The sequence below is a fragment of the Seriola lalandi genome, unplaced genomic scaffold, assembly GCF_002814215.2.
Source record: "Seriola lalandi dorsalis isolate HSWRI2012SDOR001 ecotype SW California unplaced genomic scaffold, Sedor1 jcf7180002054585, whole genome shotgun sequence".
Lineage (NCBI taxonomy): Eukaryota > Metazoa > Chordata > Actinopteri > Carangiformes > Carangidae > Seriola > Seriola lalandi.
Window position 1 is genome coordinate 4,335,634 of NW_019525138.1, and position 17,737 is coordinate 4,353,370.

A 17,737-nucleotide genomic window follows, 5' to 3' on the forward strand; every position below is an offset into this window, starting at 1 on the left:
GGGGTAAGAAAAACAAAGAACAGAGGAGACAGAAAAGGGACAGGGGAGGGGTAAAAGAAGAGAAAAGGACCGAGTGTGAGACATTTTCTCATGTACAACCACACTACAGAAGATCAAGCAAAAGAAGAGTGAGATAAAACCAGACAGACGGAGAGAAACTGCTGCGTCACTCAGTTCCCATGTGAAGATCTGTGAGTGATACCACAAAGTGTGACTAATGAAGTTTAAGAGGTTTAACGGTGAATTATTTTCATGCAGCGGCTGCGACGTGCCGCAAAATGTCTTCACCACTGTTTAAAATGACCACAAATTGTAGTTCAGCGTAAACAAACAAACAAACAAACAAACCAATAAACAACCATTTTTCTTTTTCGTTACATTCAAACTTGGTGAAAAAATGATGAGCTAATTATCATGATGATAGCCAGATTAGCTTAGGTTGTCCTTCACTGCCATCATAATAGGACTTTAATTGCTTGTAATTGCCTCTCAGCAATTAATCAAATGTTTACAGTGGCTTCACACACACACACACACACACACACACTAATGATGGAAGGCCGGGCAGCTCCTAAACTCAGCCCCACACACTCTCCCCAGATGATGCATGAGTTGTCTGGCGTGGACCCAGGAGCAGGATTAAAGCGACGAACCGATACCGGAGTAAGAAGCTGCCATCTTCACTTCATCTGTGCAGAGGACAACGTTCGGGTCCACGCACGTTTGAGTCTTTAAGATGTACGTGCCAAATGTACGTGGACAACCTTATCCACCTACCTGTGTACTTTTGTTCCACCATTCTTTTCTTTCAATACACCAATCACAGCCGAGCATAACTTCATAGGCTTGGACAGATCTTCAATAATATCGCACCCACCACCATGCATTATTTTTCATAATATCAATTTTACTAATTCATTTTGACTGTATTGTGATGTTCAATTTTGTTTCATTATTCCAAATCACCCAAGCCTAATTCTCATGCATCCTTTTGCTCTTATTTGTTAGCATAGTTATGCTCATAAGTTATCGAATTTTGTGTGTATGTTAAAGGTAAAAGATTGATTTTTACTTTGGGAATAAATCCTGCCTCTTGTTGGATTGTAGAAAAACTTGTTGAGGCAACTTTTTCTTTTAATCAGTTTTAAATCATGGGGACATCTTGTGCAGCTCTGCTGTAGCTCTAAAGCCCCTTGATGCCGTCTACCACTCTGCTCTCAGGTTCATTACTGATGATGCTTATAACACTCATCAGTGCATCCTGTATAAAAAGGTTGGCTGGTCCTCTCTCTCTCTCTCTCTCTCTTTCTCTCTCTCTCTCTGAGGCGTGATTTGCATATGTATTTGTTTATTTACCAGAACTGCCTTCACATATTACTTCCATGCTGGACCACGTCACACTAGGACTAATGAATGACTCCATGTCCCTTGAGTCCCCTGTAACTGAGCTTAGAAGATCTGGTTTTGGAGTCTTTGCATCATCCACCTGGAACTCACTACAAAGTACTTTAAAAATTTAAAAAAAAAATCTGTTTGTACCTGCTTTCACCGACTTTGTTGTTTGATTTTTTCATTAACTGTATTTATATATTTGTTTTACTTGATTATTGTTCTTTTGTCTTGTATCTGGCTCTGGAAACACACAGTACTTGTTAGTGTGTTACATTTATTGTTGGTTTTGTTGACAATGACTAAAATATACAATATCAGCAGCCTTATTTTTAGTGCCTACAGGGTAAAAGAGGAGCAGAAGCAGTGTTGCTAAATAAGTTTATCATGGGAGTGGAAAGATGATGACACTTCTCCATTTTCAATTTAGACCAGAATGATTCTACCTCAATTTTTCACTCAGTTTTGTAGTTTTTTCCATCAGTTATGAATTATCAGACCATAGACTCTGCTGTTCCACATTCTGTGATTTCCAGAAAGCATTGATTATTGATGGTGGTATGTGGTTAGACTATCAGAGAGAGCAGCGCTTATGACTGACTTGTGTTGGTCCCTTTCCTGTTTCGATCAGCTCCATGAAGAAATGGTTTTCTAGTGCAGAAGAACTCGTCCTGAACGAGTCCAAACCTCAACCCCATCCAACACCTTTGGGATGACCTGGAAGACCAACTATAAGCCAGACCGGATCACCCAACACCAGGGGCTGGACCTCACTGATGCTCTTGTCCCTGCAGCAGGTTCAACATCTACTAGAAAGACTGAAACCTGGAGAGTGAAGCTGCTGTAGTATAGAGCCCAGCTCCTCCGTTTCTCCTGAATGAAAGGTGTGAAGCCCGATCAAGCATCACTAGTTCCTTAACAATTTCCAGTCAATAAACGTGGACTGATGAATGCTAAATGTGTTGAATCAGAAAAATGGATCTGAACCCAAGGTCTCTGCATGAGTCTTTTTTAAGACTAACTAACAGCAACGTGAAAGAAAAAGATGTGAAAGCGACAGAATGGATGGCTGCACTCCAAGAGATAAAGGACCCTCTGTGGCCTCTACACGGCTCCTTTATACTGCACAACAACACTGCTATCACATTTCTACCTTAGCTTAGGTAGTTTTTCTCGGTCAATGAACATTGGAAGATGTTTTCATTGTGTTTTCTTTTTTTTTTTTTTACTACTGCACCTACTTGGATTTAAAAATAATTATACCTTGCAGTGACTGTCTTTTTTATGCGTAGATCCAGATGCATTATAATGGAAAGAATTAACAAATTTAGAGAATCGTGAAGCTCTGATGGAGATATCTGGTCTGACACTTATATTAATATACAGATTCTACAGTTAAAGGTTAATTATCAACAGCTATAATAACTTTATATCAACAATTGAACCTTCCAACACGTCTTCAGTAACGTAAAAAAAAACAAAACATGATAGTGCAAATTGAAAAAAAATCATATTAATGGATTTTGACATTTCTATTTTGGAGGTTAATCATTGTAGTTTTCAATTCAATTTCAATTCAGTTTTTATTTTTATAGCACCAAATCAAACACTCTATCACGAGGCACTTTACAGGGTAAGATGAAGAACTTACAATATTATAGAGAGAAACAGTTCAACAGTTTCCACGAAGAGCAAGAACTTAGCGATAGTGGGGAGGAAAGCTCCCTTTTAACAGCCTATATATTATTATTACTATTATTACATATTCAGCCTATATTTGTTTATATTTTGGCAAATTGGGACCATTTATGGCACCAGGTATGTTGAATTAGCAATGTAGCCCTTCATGTACAAACATCACTGGATTGCGTTGATACTGAAGAAAACGTGATGAATCCTGGGAAAGATCTGGAGTTATAAGCAGCATATTTTTCTTTATGATTAAGTGGATTTATCAACATTTATTCACAATGGACATCTATGATAATGACATCCATCAAAAGGGGTAAGTCACACTGAATCTATAAATATGTTTATCACGTCCGTGTCTGAGTTATGACTCTGAGAAAAAGTCTGAATTTTAATGTAGAATTCTGGAGTGCCTGCAGACACAGGCTTTACATTTCGTCTCGTTTATACTATATTCACTTGAACGGAGATCCAGATGCATTATAATAAAAAGAAAAATAAACATTTAGTATCATCAAAATTACAAATTTAGAGACTTGTGAAGCTCTGGCAGAGATACATGACCGCCAGTTGTTCTACAGTTCAGTTAATTTGCCAAAATTAAAACAATCACAGATACAGCTCAGAGTAATCAGTGGCTATAACCTGATAAAGTGACTGTCTCCACTGTGGATCTTGGTAAAGCAGCTGGGCGAGACAGTCGACATGACGATAAGCAGTCATGACAACTGAGAAAAGCTATAATAACTCTGCCGGACTGATTATTACTGCCCGTCCAACAGTGTCAATGCATTCTGATGTTATAGACGTGTTTCATACCGTGGTGCAAAGCTAACACCAAGTACTAGCTTAGCACTGACCAATAACAATATAACAGAAAGATAACAGTGTGTTTTTGTTCAGGTCCTCAAAAGAAGAGGCAGCAGTAACCTCAAAATCCATCAATTAATCAATCAATCAATCACACATGATGGTGCAGGATTAGCTTCTGGATGTGACTGCTCTTATCTGTGCCAAGATGCCTGCCTCCTTGTTGTACAGAGACATTACTGTCAAATGTTTTTCTGTATGTTGGACAAGTCACGGTCGATCAGAGACTGTGCTGCGGTCGACAACTTCTGTTCATACCTACAGTCAAACAGTGTTTGACGGAACACAGAGCTCTGTTAGAGGTCGACTCAACAGTAATCAAATGTCATCACCACAGTCCATTCGACTCATAGCTGAATCCAATATCAAATGAAAAAAGAAAATGTTGCAAGGTTTCTGCAGAGTTCAATGATTTATATTCAAGGCTTTTTAAGACCTTTTTTAAAACCACACAGAGTGCAGCTCAGTACCCTTTTCATGGTCAGTCACATCGGTAGTAGAACGGGATACAAAGAGACACGAAAAGGCCACAACAGCAACTCAAAACGACCAGAGACTCAAAACTAATACACAAAATTCACAGTGGCCACAAAGACCCAAAATGACCACAAAGAGACTCAACATGACATGAGAGAGACACAAAACCACCAAGAAGAGAGACTCAAAATGACCACAAAATAACCACCAGACATAAAACAACACAATGTGACTAACAGAGATGTAAAACCATCAAACAAAGGGCCTCAGAACTCAAATAAAGACATGCTAAATAGCTTTTAGTTCCATCTAGGACCTTGTTTATTGAGAGAATTGAATTCAAGGCTTATCAAGAACTGCAAATGCCCTAATGTTTTGACAGACAGACAGAAGAGTGAAAAAGTTCTCCAACGACTGTGGTTTCAGACAAGAAACTAAAGACAACATCATTACAAAGAGACTCAACTTGACAAGAGAGAGACTCAAAATTACCACAAGGAGACATAAATAAACACAATGTGACTCAAAACCTGAATAAAGACATGCAAAAGAATTTCTAGTTCCATCGAAGACTTTGTATGTAAAGGGAATTGAATTCAAGGCCTTTCAAGATTTTTCGAGACCTGCAGATACCCTTATGTTTTGAGCGGCGGACAGAAGAATGAAAGAGTTTCAGTTCTCCAACAACTTTGATTTCAGACAAGAAACTAGATGAGACTCACAGGGAATAATTCAACTGATTCTGTCTATGGAAAGCTGCAGCCAAACCTCATAGAGCCTCAATACTCTTTTTTAACTGTAATGAAAAGCATTTAAACTCAAGTTGTTGAAGGAATACACTCATCCTAAATGTTCCCCAAACACAGGATTGGGTTTAACATTTGTATGCTGCCTCTTCACTCTCAGCCCCTCGCAGCTTTCCTGAACACTGAAGTCTACAAATCTACTGTCACAACAAACAATTTACAACTATTTTAGTAAAAAGTGAGAGTGTGCATATTTGACACTGTAGCTGCCAACCGTGCTCATTTTAATACCGACTTGCACTTTTGGTTTATTTTAATGTGACTTTCAATTCAGAGCTCAGGTGTGTTTGTGTCATCTGTGACTCTAAATTCCATCACATACGCTCTGAGAGCTTCTGAAAACACAAATCCTCTTAATAATTAAATGAAGGTGTAGGTGGAACTTAATTCATGTTTGAGCAGCTGTTCAGGGAGCTGCCTGGATCCCAGAGATTTTCTCTGCTCGCTCCCGGAATCTCAGTTGCAACTTTTGAAATTCGTCTCACTTCATGTTGAATATGGAGTGGAGCAGGCGGGACGGGAGAAACAAAGACCTCGACGGGCCTGTGGGCTGCTGTGACCCAGATTTCAGAGCTCAATGTGGCTTCCAGGCCCGTGTCCAAACCCGTTGACCAAAACAGCACAATCATACCTGATCTGATGCCACCCAGCCTCAGTCTGCTTTAGCTGCACCGCAACCAAACACAGCCACCCAGCTTCTCCTCTCACATTTAATCAAACATATAAAGTCTGCACAGCCTGATTCTGCATCTCAAAGCTTACACTTTTTAGCCTTTCTCTCCTTAAATCCCCTTTTTTATATTTTGTAGAATAGTGGTATTTCAACACTCATCCTAAATATTTGCTGAATTTCTATGACACATCCACATGCAGTTTATCAGCCTGTGAAGTCTTGAAAAGGGTCTAAAATCACTTGAGTCTGCTTCTGTGTCCCAATTCAGGGAATGCAATGTGGACACGGTCAACGAAGGTGTCGCCTTCCCAAGCCGGCGAATACAAGGAACTGTTGCGTCGCAAAGTGCGGCTCCTGTCACCTAGCAACCGTGACTTGAGGTTTTAAGGCCCTTCGATTTTTAACGTAATGTACCATTAGCTGAACTGAGCTTAAACCCAATACTTAGACTTAAAAGTGTAACATTACTTTTATCACCACCACGCAATTAATCTTGGGATAGGTTGGGCTGTGAAGGATCCACACGTTGGAACCTTCATTGCCCAGGAAAAGGAGGACGCATTAGGGGGGGGGCCTTTGAAATGGAACAGCCAAGTCGCGGCGCTGTGATGCAGTCGGTCTTCAAATGCACCCTCCGGAGGATGTGGCTCCTGAATTGGGACACAGCTTACTTACTTGAAACATCTGCACATGGTTGAACATTAATCCCTAACCTTACAAGCCTACAGATAACAAATGAAGAAACAGGGTGGAAATATTATTTACATTTCTCTTCAAAAGGTCAAGTGTTCCGCCTGAAAAACGGGTACAATTCATTCTGCATCGATATTACCAAACACACCTAACCTGGGTCGGGGTCTATGCTATAAATATAATGAAAACCATCGGTCTGTTGATTAAACCAAAGGATGACTTTCCCCAGTGTCTGCATCTCATTCACCAAGACTTTATTAAAACATAATTACTTTTTATATAGTTATAGTTACAGTTCAGATACAGTGCAGGCCGTAAGTATTTGGACAATAACACATCTTTTGGTTCTTCGGGCTTCGGCACATTCAGTTTGAAATAAAATAATAGATACTGCATTAAAGTGACAAGTCTCTACTTTAATTGAGTGGGTTCACATCAATATTGAAACAGCTGTGTGGGAGATATGGCCCTTTTAACAGAGAATGCTTAAAGTTTAGGTGTTCGGAAGTAATTGGACAGATCAGTAAAACTAAATCATAATTTTTAAGATTTTTTAATTTGCAGTTAATGACTGCCTGAAGTCCTCTACCCACAGACAGAGCTAGAGCTAGAGCTTCCCCTCCTTGCTTGTAGTGAAAGTCTGTTCCCTTAGTCTGGTCTTCAGCAAGTGGACTGAGACCAGGATATTCCATCTCTTCATCCTGAAAACCTCTGTGGTTTCTCTGAACGTATGTTTAGGATCGTTGTCCTGCTCAATGATGGTATTGTCGTCCAATGGCTTTTGATGCATTTGACTCAATCTGAGCCACAGACTACTCCTGTAAACCTCTGCATTCACCTGGTTGTTTCCATCAGCAGTGAAATCATCAATAAATACCAATGTGCCAGGTCCATTGCACCAATACATGCCTAAGCCAGAACAGAACAGGCACCAGGTTTGACAGATGAGGTAGTGGCTCTGGGTCATGTGCTGTTCCTAACATCATTTTGATAGAGGATCATTTTTGTTTCAGTTAACAGAACTTCTTCTCCTGTGTTTTTGTGAACTGCAGCTGACCTCTCTGTTTTTGAGGTGTTTGGTTCTTGTGATGAATCTTCTGAGGTTCAGGTCATGAAGTCTGTTCTTAATCATCAATGAGGAAACGTGTCCGCCTACATTTCGGAGAGTGTTCTGAACATGCGGTGCAGTCAAACAGGTTCTCTTTTCTGGTCATAACATTTGTGCTCCTTGGTCTCACGGGTTATTTGCTATTTTGTAGTCTTTCTGTGTGCACCTGCTTCTGTTGATCTTTGCAAACCAACTACCTTTGATCTCTCTCTGATGGATTTTCTTGCCTTGTTATTATCTCCTTCACTCGCGTGGTCACCTCCTTCTCACTCTCATTTAACTCTGAACCAACATGTGAGCTCTTCTGTGCATGAACTAATGTTGAAACTTTTATATATTAAGCTTGGACTGATATTCAATAAGATCTATTTGATAATATCGAATATCGCAATATTTCCTGCCATATGTGATAATATTGCATATCGTGATTTTCAGGCTGGACTGTATCAAAATATCAAATGATATCGCCCAAGCCTAAATGTCTTATCCATTATTCTAGTTCAAACTGAATGTGCAAAAGCTCAGAGCTCCATCAATTTTCTTTTGCTTATCAGGGGTCGAGTCGTGGTAGCAGGCTAAGCAGGGCATTCCAGACGTCCCCATCTCCAGCACTTTCCAGCTCCTCCTGGGGGATCCTGAGGCGTTCCCAGGCCAGATGGGATATGCACATCCCTCCAGTGAGTTCTGGGTCTACCCCGGGGTCTTCTCCCAGTTGGATATGCCCAGAAAACCTCCAAAGGAAGGCGCCCAGGAGGAGTCCTAATCAGATGCCCGAAGCACCTCAACTGGTTCCTTTCGACATGAAGGAGCAGCGACTCTACTCCAAGCTCCGCACCCTATCTCTGACGCTGAGCCTAGCCACAATATGGAGGAAACTCATTTCAGCCGCTCGCATCTGCGATCTCATTCTTTCCATCACTACCGATCAATTAAGAAAGCTCAAGGCTGACTGCCCAAAGTTCATATTTCCATTGTCCCTGTCTGTGACTTACATGCTGCTGCTCTTTTGATCTGGTTCTGTATCTTTGCAGGACTAACACAGTCGTATCTGCTCTCTGATGTATTGCAAATGATGATGCACTAGTTTTGACATTTGCCCGAACACCTCATTTGAGCAGATTCATAATTTGGTCTCCTAGTTTGCAATCAATAAATGCCCTACTTACATTCATCTCACCAGCTTTATATTTGCTTTTTCATTGCTAAAGAATAATAATGCTGTGATGTATAATTTCTCAAGCTACAGAGCTAGCAACCTCGTCAACCTCAAGCTGACTTCACGGTTTCAACTTTGAAGCACTTCCTTCCACGTGGTGGCCTCGTAATTACAAGTTGACAACTGGGAAACAGGCGTTAATATTATCATCCTCCACACAGGTTCTTGTCAAAAATGATTGTAACAGAAACAAACAGCTGATAATTGTGAAGTCAAGTACCCATTGTGTTATAATCCCCAATATATCTTAGCGTTCACACAGAGCTGCGCGCTGTGTAATCACCCGCTCCCATGGTTTATTCACCTTAAATTGGAATGACAAGAATTACCGCCAAGTCACTCCACAGATAATTTAATGCACCAACAAGCGGACATTTTTTGGAACATAAAACCTGTCTCATCTAACACAAACAGGCCCCCTATGCGCCGTGACTCAGTGATTACTGCCTGCAATATTTCTCAATCACTTGAGCTGAAATCCCGAGGCGCACATATGCGCCAAGGCAGACAGGGCTTAGAGAGACGAGGGGGTAGGAAGACGGGAAGAAGAAGAGAAGGAGAGAAAAGAAAAAGAGAAAACAGCGAGAGAGGGATGAGCACAGAGACATGCATGCCTGACCTGCATGCCAAGTAGCCATCTTTGTACCCACCCTCTTTTTTTCTACCCCCTCTCACTCACTCACTCACTGTCCGCTTTGCTTCCTCTCCAGTCCAAACACACACACCGACACATGTGCACTCACTCATACACTAACACACACTTGTGTTTATGTTTGAACATTATGCTTCTACTCAGAGGCTTAACAACATGTGCACGCATGCATTCACACACATACTTGAACACACATCACTGCGGCAGCAAAAGACACACCTGGAAAACACCTGCCTGCTTGGGAACACCTAAAAAACACACACACACACACACACACACACACACACACACACACACACACACTTACTTAAATTAAACAGAAAGGGAGGAGAAGATGAGTTTTGTGCTAACTATCTTTACATCACCTGGACTGCACACACAAATACATATCCATCCACATATATTGAGAAGATGCAGACACACACAGACACACACACACACACACGCACACACACTTGTACTTTACATCACTCCATCACCCTCCACTCCGTCATCAGTCATGCAGCAGCACGAGCGTCACACAGTCATGGCAGCTCCACGGAGGAATGCCCAAACGTCTCAGCTGAGGATGCAAGGACGGGGTTAGAGAGAGTTACCGTAGCTACTTAATGAGCACGTCGGCCGCCTGGTGCATCCTCCTGCTCCACACGCCTCCCTCTTCCTCCTCCCCCCTCTCCATGTTTTTTTTTTTTCACTGCGGCTCTGTGTCTTTCCCGCGCCCCGAGGATCCGCCAGAGTCCCCCCTCGCTTGTACCCGTAGTAGCACCTAAGAGGCAGTTAGCATCTCTTCGTGCCCCTCCTCCTCCTCCTCCTCTTCCTCTCTCTCTTTCTCTCTCTCTCGCTCTCTCTTCTTGTGTGTCACTCTCTCGCCCCAAGTCCCTGATATAAACGATAAAAAAACACCCTCCCTCCTTCCCTCACTGTCTCTCCCTGTCGGTCCTTCTCTCTCCCGCTGCTGTTGCCTCTCACTCAGTACAGCGTGTGCCTCCTTCCAAAGCCCAGGCATTGCCAACCATATGATATCACTCAGTTGCCTTATATGGGAGACAGTGGGTTGCCATGACGACAGCAGACTCCACCTGTTTCTCCCAACTCTCCCTCTCTCTCTCCCCGTCTCAGTCCACCTTTTCCATCAGGAGATAGACGGTGTGGTTTGGGTAAATAGACACAGCACATGGAGAGAGAAGAGTGGGTGGAGAGGAGGGAGGAGCGGGACGGGTGAGATCAGAGACTGAGTTGTGATTGACAGAAGAGGTTTGGTTTGGAGGGAGGGATGAGAGAGAAAAGAGAGAGCAGAGTTAAAAACGTAGTTCAGTGTTTATTTGTTTTTTCTTTCAGAGAATCAGATGAAAAGATTGAAATGAATCTGTGTTGAGTTTGGAGCTGGAATCAGGCTGTAGGAAACCTAGCTTCGCATAAACAATAATAATATCAATGATGAGCGAGCCAGTGATTGTGAAGCAGCTGATAACAACCACCTAATACAAGCATGAATTCAGTGCAAGTTCTGAAATAATCCATCGATCAATTGATCAGTAGGATTATTATTAGTAGCTATTATGTTGATAATCGATTAATTCATGTTTTGTAACCAAAGTGCAACTGACGCTTAACTGTGATGTTTTGCTGTTTTGTCTGTCCTGTGTGAATATTTTGGGATTTTAGACTGTTTGATATAAAGTTAAAAACAGAAGACACAGAAGGAATAAGATAAGAATAAATAAAGTTAAAAAAAGAATATATGAAATATGTACAATCAAGTAAGATACAATATTATAAAGGAAGTGCAGTAGTGCATAAGTGCAAAGCAAAATGCAACAAAGAATTTCAGGCCTATATCAGGAAAGTCAAAGCTTGTTAAATAATATCAAATATATAATAATAATATTGGCTCTGAGTCTTTCTTCTGATTGGCTGACTGTTTTCTAAGTGATCCAATAAAATATAGCAGATTTCAGGTAAACACTCAGTGAAACCAAAGCCAGGTAGGTTGGATGGTGGGTCCAGGTGGGCGGAACTTGGTGCATGGCTCTGAGTGGTGACTGCTTTGTTGTGACATCACAAAGTGACAGAAGTCCTGATGGCTGGTTTTTAAGGCTCAGTTTCTGAATACAGGCTGTGTGTATTTCTCTGTGGACTGAGGCTTTGATACTTTCACAGTATTAATATAGAACCTAGACCTGCTTTATAATCACACAACACATGGACATCTACCTTTATACTATATGGGACCTTTAATAATAGAGATTTCACCTTCCTGTGACAGAGCCATAAAATAAATACAGAAAAAAGCGACAGAAAAATTGCCTTGAAATAAAGTCTGATGAGATTAATGCCGCTTTAAGTCAATTTAACAGATATAACAGCTTTCAAATTGACAGATACTGCTGATAGATCAGTCTCTGCTGATTGTTTCGGACAGAATAACCCCACCTCCAAACCCAACGAGGACTAACAAAATCAATTTGCTCTGCTTGTTAGGCATACAATTGTTCCTGCACAGAGACCAAAACCAAAACCTGTGCTCACTGCATCTGGCACCCGAGGCAACAGTATGAGAGTCCGAGCAGATAAGTAAACTGTACATATCTGTTCTCCTGCAGATAAACATACAAGATTCACTGTGTTAATAAGTGAGATTCAGATGTTTCGCCTCCTGCCTTTATGCTAAAGCCTATAACCACCCGGAGTCCAGCTGTGTATCTAATGCACAGACATAAGATTATCTCACACTGAAAAAATAAAATAAAATAAATGCAATGTATTCCCTCAAGATGTTGACCGATTCCTTTAAAGTACTCGAAGAAAAGCTGAGGCAGGCTGTTCTGTCCAGACCCTCTGTCACAGGTATCACGTCAGAGCATGCGGTGATTGATGGCAGAACCAGAGGGAGGATATGAGGCCGACAGAGACAAAGGAGAAAGAGATCCGGTGGAGCGGAGAGTTTAATATCATATATTTCACATTCTGACATTTTCTCACTGACTCACTTAAATGCTTTTCTCCATATTCTATTGCTCACTCTCTCAGATAATAACCGCTAAAAAAGTGTCCATTACTGACCCAGCAAGCCGGTCATAAAAATGCCTCCGCTGTGTGTGTCTAAAGCCCCAGAGACATCTCGCCACATAATGCGCTTGTGTGGGTTTTCCGAGCCCACCGACGTGCCTCTATTATCTCCCAGGAAGAAAATGTTCACATGTGGAAATAGAGAAAGCACTCAGCGAGCTCATACCTCCCCCAAGGCTGCACTCTCCTCTAGATTTGTTATTGTACAGAAATGTGGGCCTGGATCTGCATTAAAATGCATACAGTGATAGATAATCTGGGAATGCATTTCTTCTTTCAATGGCAGCAGCTCTGCAGGAGAAAATAAATTCTCCTAAAATGTTTGATGCCAAAGTCAAATACTGCCATTAATCACTGATTTATAGCTTTGGCCTCAATGGCCTGACACAACCAACCCGGTTTGTTATATCACCCAACCCGAGCTCATCCTCCTCTTTCTCGTGGAGTGGAGGTCTGTGCTGGTGAGAGGCAGCATGACATTAACCGTTTCATTTGTGGCAGAATCCATTTGTTTGCTTAAGTTCTTTTCATCTGAATTCCAAAGGCCCTGTTCAGACCTGCATTAACACGCGTCTGCAATGATCTGATGGCGAGTGGTCAGCTCCAAGTGCGTCAGTTCACACAAGGGTCACACGATCTTAACCACGGTCTGATCGTCCTATCGTCACCCTTTATAATAACATCAGGAAATTAATGAACGTAGAGCTTTTCATGTGTGTATGGGGGCTTCTATTTGCGACATGCCCCCGACCCCCTCAACTTCGTCTTCTTGTGGATTCCTTTCATGTCATCTTATTTCAACTAAATTTGTTTTGTTTTTATGGTTAGGAAAGGAGGACTTATTGTCCATATGTTATAAATAAAGTTAGTTAAAAACATTTTTTTTTAAAAAGCCTAGTGAAGTGCGGTCAGATTCTCTCTGCACCGTGGTGTCTTTTCCTTATGAATTCTCCTTCACGTCCTCTTTCCTCGACCTCAGGACGTTGTCCATCCAGGTCGAGGAGCAGTGGTTAGAGAGGAGATTATGTTGACTGTTCGACCGCAGCCCAAGGGAATGTTTGTGACAAATGTAATGAAATTCCCTCAAGTCTAATCTATAATATTCATGAGGATGTGGATGGGCACAATCCAAACACCATGACGCCTCCTGCTGGGGCTGTTGCCGCCACAGAGGCAGAGAAACTGCATATAAACAGCTGGATAGAATTATAAATGAATACATATAATAAAATGTGCATAAAAACTGGTGGAATGAAACTTTTCTACACAAACAAACAACCAGGACCAAGAATATCAGATTGTAGATTGAGCTTCTTCTATTTCATTGCTGATAAGTTCTTGTCTTAATCACCAAACTGCCCAAGAGAAACATTAGAAATACATGAAGATCACTCTGGATAAAAAAAAGATATATTTGACCGTATACTGTTCCAGTTTTATGTTTGTTTAAGCATCTGTATCCCTGATGAAACCTGCTTTACGGCGTGTTATCCTGTGTCCTGCTGGTTCAGACGGACATGTTTATTGAGTAAAATCTTCCTCATAGTTCCTTCGATATCTTTCAGTGTTCGCGCTATTTTCTCTTGGTGTTCTCTCAGGACTGCGGCTGTGTGAGCTGGATATCCTGACGTACTATAGAGGAAGCGGTGGATAAACTGTGGCTGATGTTTGATTATAGAGGTAAACAGTGGTATCTGGTGTGATTACGGTGCTGTGCGGTGCAGCGGAGTCCTTTATGTCAACTGGTCCTCTGGAGGATTCTGGGAAAAAGCTGAATAATCCAACCTTGGTCTATTTTTATGGAAATGAATTGAGTGTGCGTGAGATGTGTTCTTTATTATGTGCAGTCTTAACGAGGACTTTAGTGACCAGTGCAGTTATAATAATACTTGTGTTACCACGGGAAAACATCACAGGAGTCTTTGTTATTTCATTTGTTGTCAGCTAATAAGGTGCGTTAAGTGCGCGGTGAAGTTACCTGTCGTCCTGCGGCGGCGGCGGAACCCTGCGACATGCTGCCGGGGCTGTTGGAGTACTTGTTTTTCTGAAGGTCCATGAGGGCGTCTCGCTGGCGTTCGATGTCCGCCTTGTGTATGCTGTTCAGGGCCTCCAGGCTCTTGGCGGCCACGGAGTTGTGGCGGCGGTCCAGCGAGGACGCCGTGAACCCCCCATTGGTGTTGTCGGGGAACCGCCGGGCCCCGCGGTTGCCGCCGCCGGCCAGGGTGTGGTAATCCCGCGGGAACTCGGCATCGCCGGCAGAGATCATGGGACCCTTTCTCTTCTCTCGACCTGCAGACGGAGGGGTCAGTGTGGGGGTGAGAGAGAGGGGTAGAAAGTGAAGGAATTAACAGTGAGATGACTATTAATGTCTTTGATGTCACATAATTCTGCATGTTTTCGAACATTATAGTCAGTCCTACAAACTTCACTTTGCCAAACATTTCCTGACTTCCTGTGTTCCACGCAGCCAGAACTTTTCCTGACTTTACCAACATGGAAAAAGGAAGAAGCAGAGATTATCCACACACTGGAATTTAGCTCCTGAAGAGGCAAAGTTTAGAAACAGGTTAATGTTTAACAAGGAGAATGTGCATATATTTAGGGGAATAATAACAATATGCCTCTCTCATTGTCAACCAGTCAAGCAAAACAACTTAGATAATATAAAATATGAGTGAACTGGACCTTGAGGTGAGATTCTTCAAAGGTCAAAGATTCAACTTTGAAACAAAAACAAGGAAAAGAAAAAACACTGACTAAGATCATGGGACATGACTAAAAGCTCCAGAACAGCTACTAAATGGACCTTAAGGTGAGACAGTTTCCACAGTCAATAATGAACTTAGATCAAAACAATAACAGCAAAAACTGTTATCATTGAAACAACAAATTATATAGGTAGGAAATATGTAAATAGGGGCGCGTGTGGCGTAGTGGTCTATGCAGGCGCCCCATATGTAGAGGCTACAGTCCTCGCTGCAGTTGGCCCCGGTTCGAGTCCCGCATCGGAAGGCTTTTGCTGCATGTCATTCCCCCTCTCTCTGCCTCCCCATTTCCTGTCTCTCTACTGTCCTATCAAATAAAGGCATAAGAAGCCCAAAAAACATACTTAAAAAAAAAGAAAATATGTAAATATACAGTAGTCTCAGGCTTTTGGATACGACTATTATTTAAGGTCGCATACAGTCTAAAGGTAGATGTCCATGTGTTGTGTGATTATAAAGCAGGTCTAGGTTCTATATTAATGCTGTGAAAGTATCAAAGCCTCAGTCCACAGAGAAATACACACAGCCTGTATTCAGACACTGAGCCTTAAAACCAGCCGTCAGGACTTCTGGAAGCCCCAAGCCCCGCCCACCTGGACCCACCATCCAGTGTTTACCTGAAATCTGCTATATTTTTATTGGATCACTCTGAAACCAGTCAGCCAATCAAAGGAGAAACTCAGAGCCTCCTCTCTTTAGACCTGTTGTTACTAGAGCTCCAGAGAGAAGCCTGAGAGAGGAGATGTAAAACTACACTAGATGGTTTTTGGTTCTTAAAACCACAAACAGATCTTCTTAAGGATCAACACTTCAAATAAAACACAGAAGAAGAGGAAAATATGGGACCTTTAAGTAAGGATGCAGAGTAATACGGCAACATTATATAAATTTCACAATCTACTGAGCAGAAAATGATAGTAAAGAGAGGAAAATGTCACCAGATCAAGAAACAAGACAACATGTCAGCAACACCCTAAATTTAGTAAATAAAGTATTGAGGACTATTTCAAAGATAAAGCTGAGATACTCATTATTCAGAGTTACTGCAGTAGCAGGGAGTGTTTGAGTTTAAAAATCGACTGCTGAACAGCAGCAGTTAATGGAAGACACGACCACATTCACATTATTCATTTGCCTTGACAGCGATGTTTACTCACTGTTTGTCTCCTGGATTTGAGCCTGACAGAGGAGCACTTTTTGACAGATGGCTATAAATTCTCAGATGTGGGAGCAAATCGCAGTTTCCTGCTTGCAACAACTTTAGCTCACAACAATCTGACACAACTTTAATAAAAAAGTCAAGGAAACGAATTGTTCATTGTGATGGATTACTCATATCAGTCGACTCCGAGTCGCTGCTGGTTAATTTTCATATCTTGCTGAAATAAAGAATAAAACAAGTTGCCTGAAAGGAGGGAAATGAATCTAACAATGCTAAGGAATAACGTGAAGTTTACGTGGTTTATACTCCAGAGGTGATCCAGATGTGCTGCGGTACTTTAAACTGCCCATTCAAGTGTAAGTGAGTGAGATGGTTCGTGCTAATATCACAGCGCACAGTTAATTGTGTAAACACATAAGCAGTAGTTAAAAGGACCTGGAGGCCTGTCAAGTGTTAATGTGAGGACCTACAAACCTCCTGCAGCAGCATCCACACACTGACTCTGTCCTTAAACAACACACACACACACACACACACACACACACACACACACACACACAGTCTAAAAATGTCTGGAAGATACAGTTTTCTGTCTCTTGTTTCACTCACACACACAATACTGCTGTTTTATACACACACACACACACACACACACACACACACACACACACACACACACACACACACATATATATATTTATGAAAGCACAAAAACACCTCTGGCAATATACCCCCTGTGAAAACAGCTGCAACATCTGTCTAGTCCAACAACTGCAAGTGTCCCGGGAACCCAGAGGCAAGAAAAAAAAAAAAATACCTGCCTGTTTTTATATGACGGCAGAAGTGTCCCACATACGTGTCACATTCAGTCAAGGAAAAGTGACAAGAATGGAAATGATGTCGTCTTGTACAGGGAATGGTTTAGTGCCCTCTTGTGACCACTGACGCGTAAAGCACTGCTGACTGGGTGCAGGTGAACAGCTGCAGTTGAAAGTGAGTTGTTTAGATGATAGTGAACAAGTGTAGTTTTTTTTTTTTTTTTTTTTAATATCTGAAGCTGAAAATCAAATAAAGGACACAGAAATAAAACTGGTAGGTCAAGTTGAGGGATAGGGAAAAGGCCCACCTAAACCTCTACCTAAATGATATTATAATATGTCATTATATA

General features: G+C 41.7%; 1 protein-coding gene across 1 annotated transcript in view; it reads right to left on the reverse strand.

The window, feature by feature from the left end:
- The window catches only part of srcin1b (SRC kinase signaling inhibitor 1b), a 61,575-nt gene extending 46,647 nt beyond the window's left edge, over positions 1-14,928 (reverse strand). The window contains exon 1 of the mRNA XM_087177318.1: positions 14,621-14,928. Within this exon, the coding sequence (XP_087033444.1) occupies positions 14,621-14,908 (288 nt within the window). The 5' untranslated portion in view covers positions 14,909-14,928. The remainder of the gene's footprint in view (positions 1-14,620) is intronic.
- Positions 14,929-17,737: the final 2,809 nt, after the last annotated feature.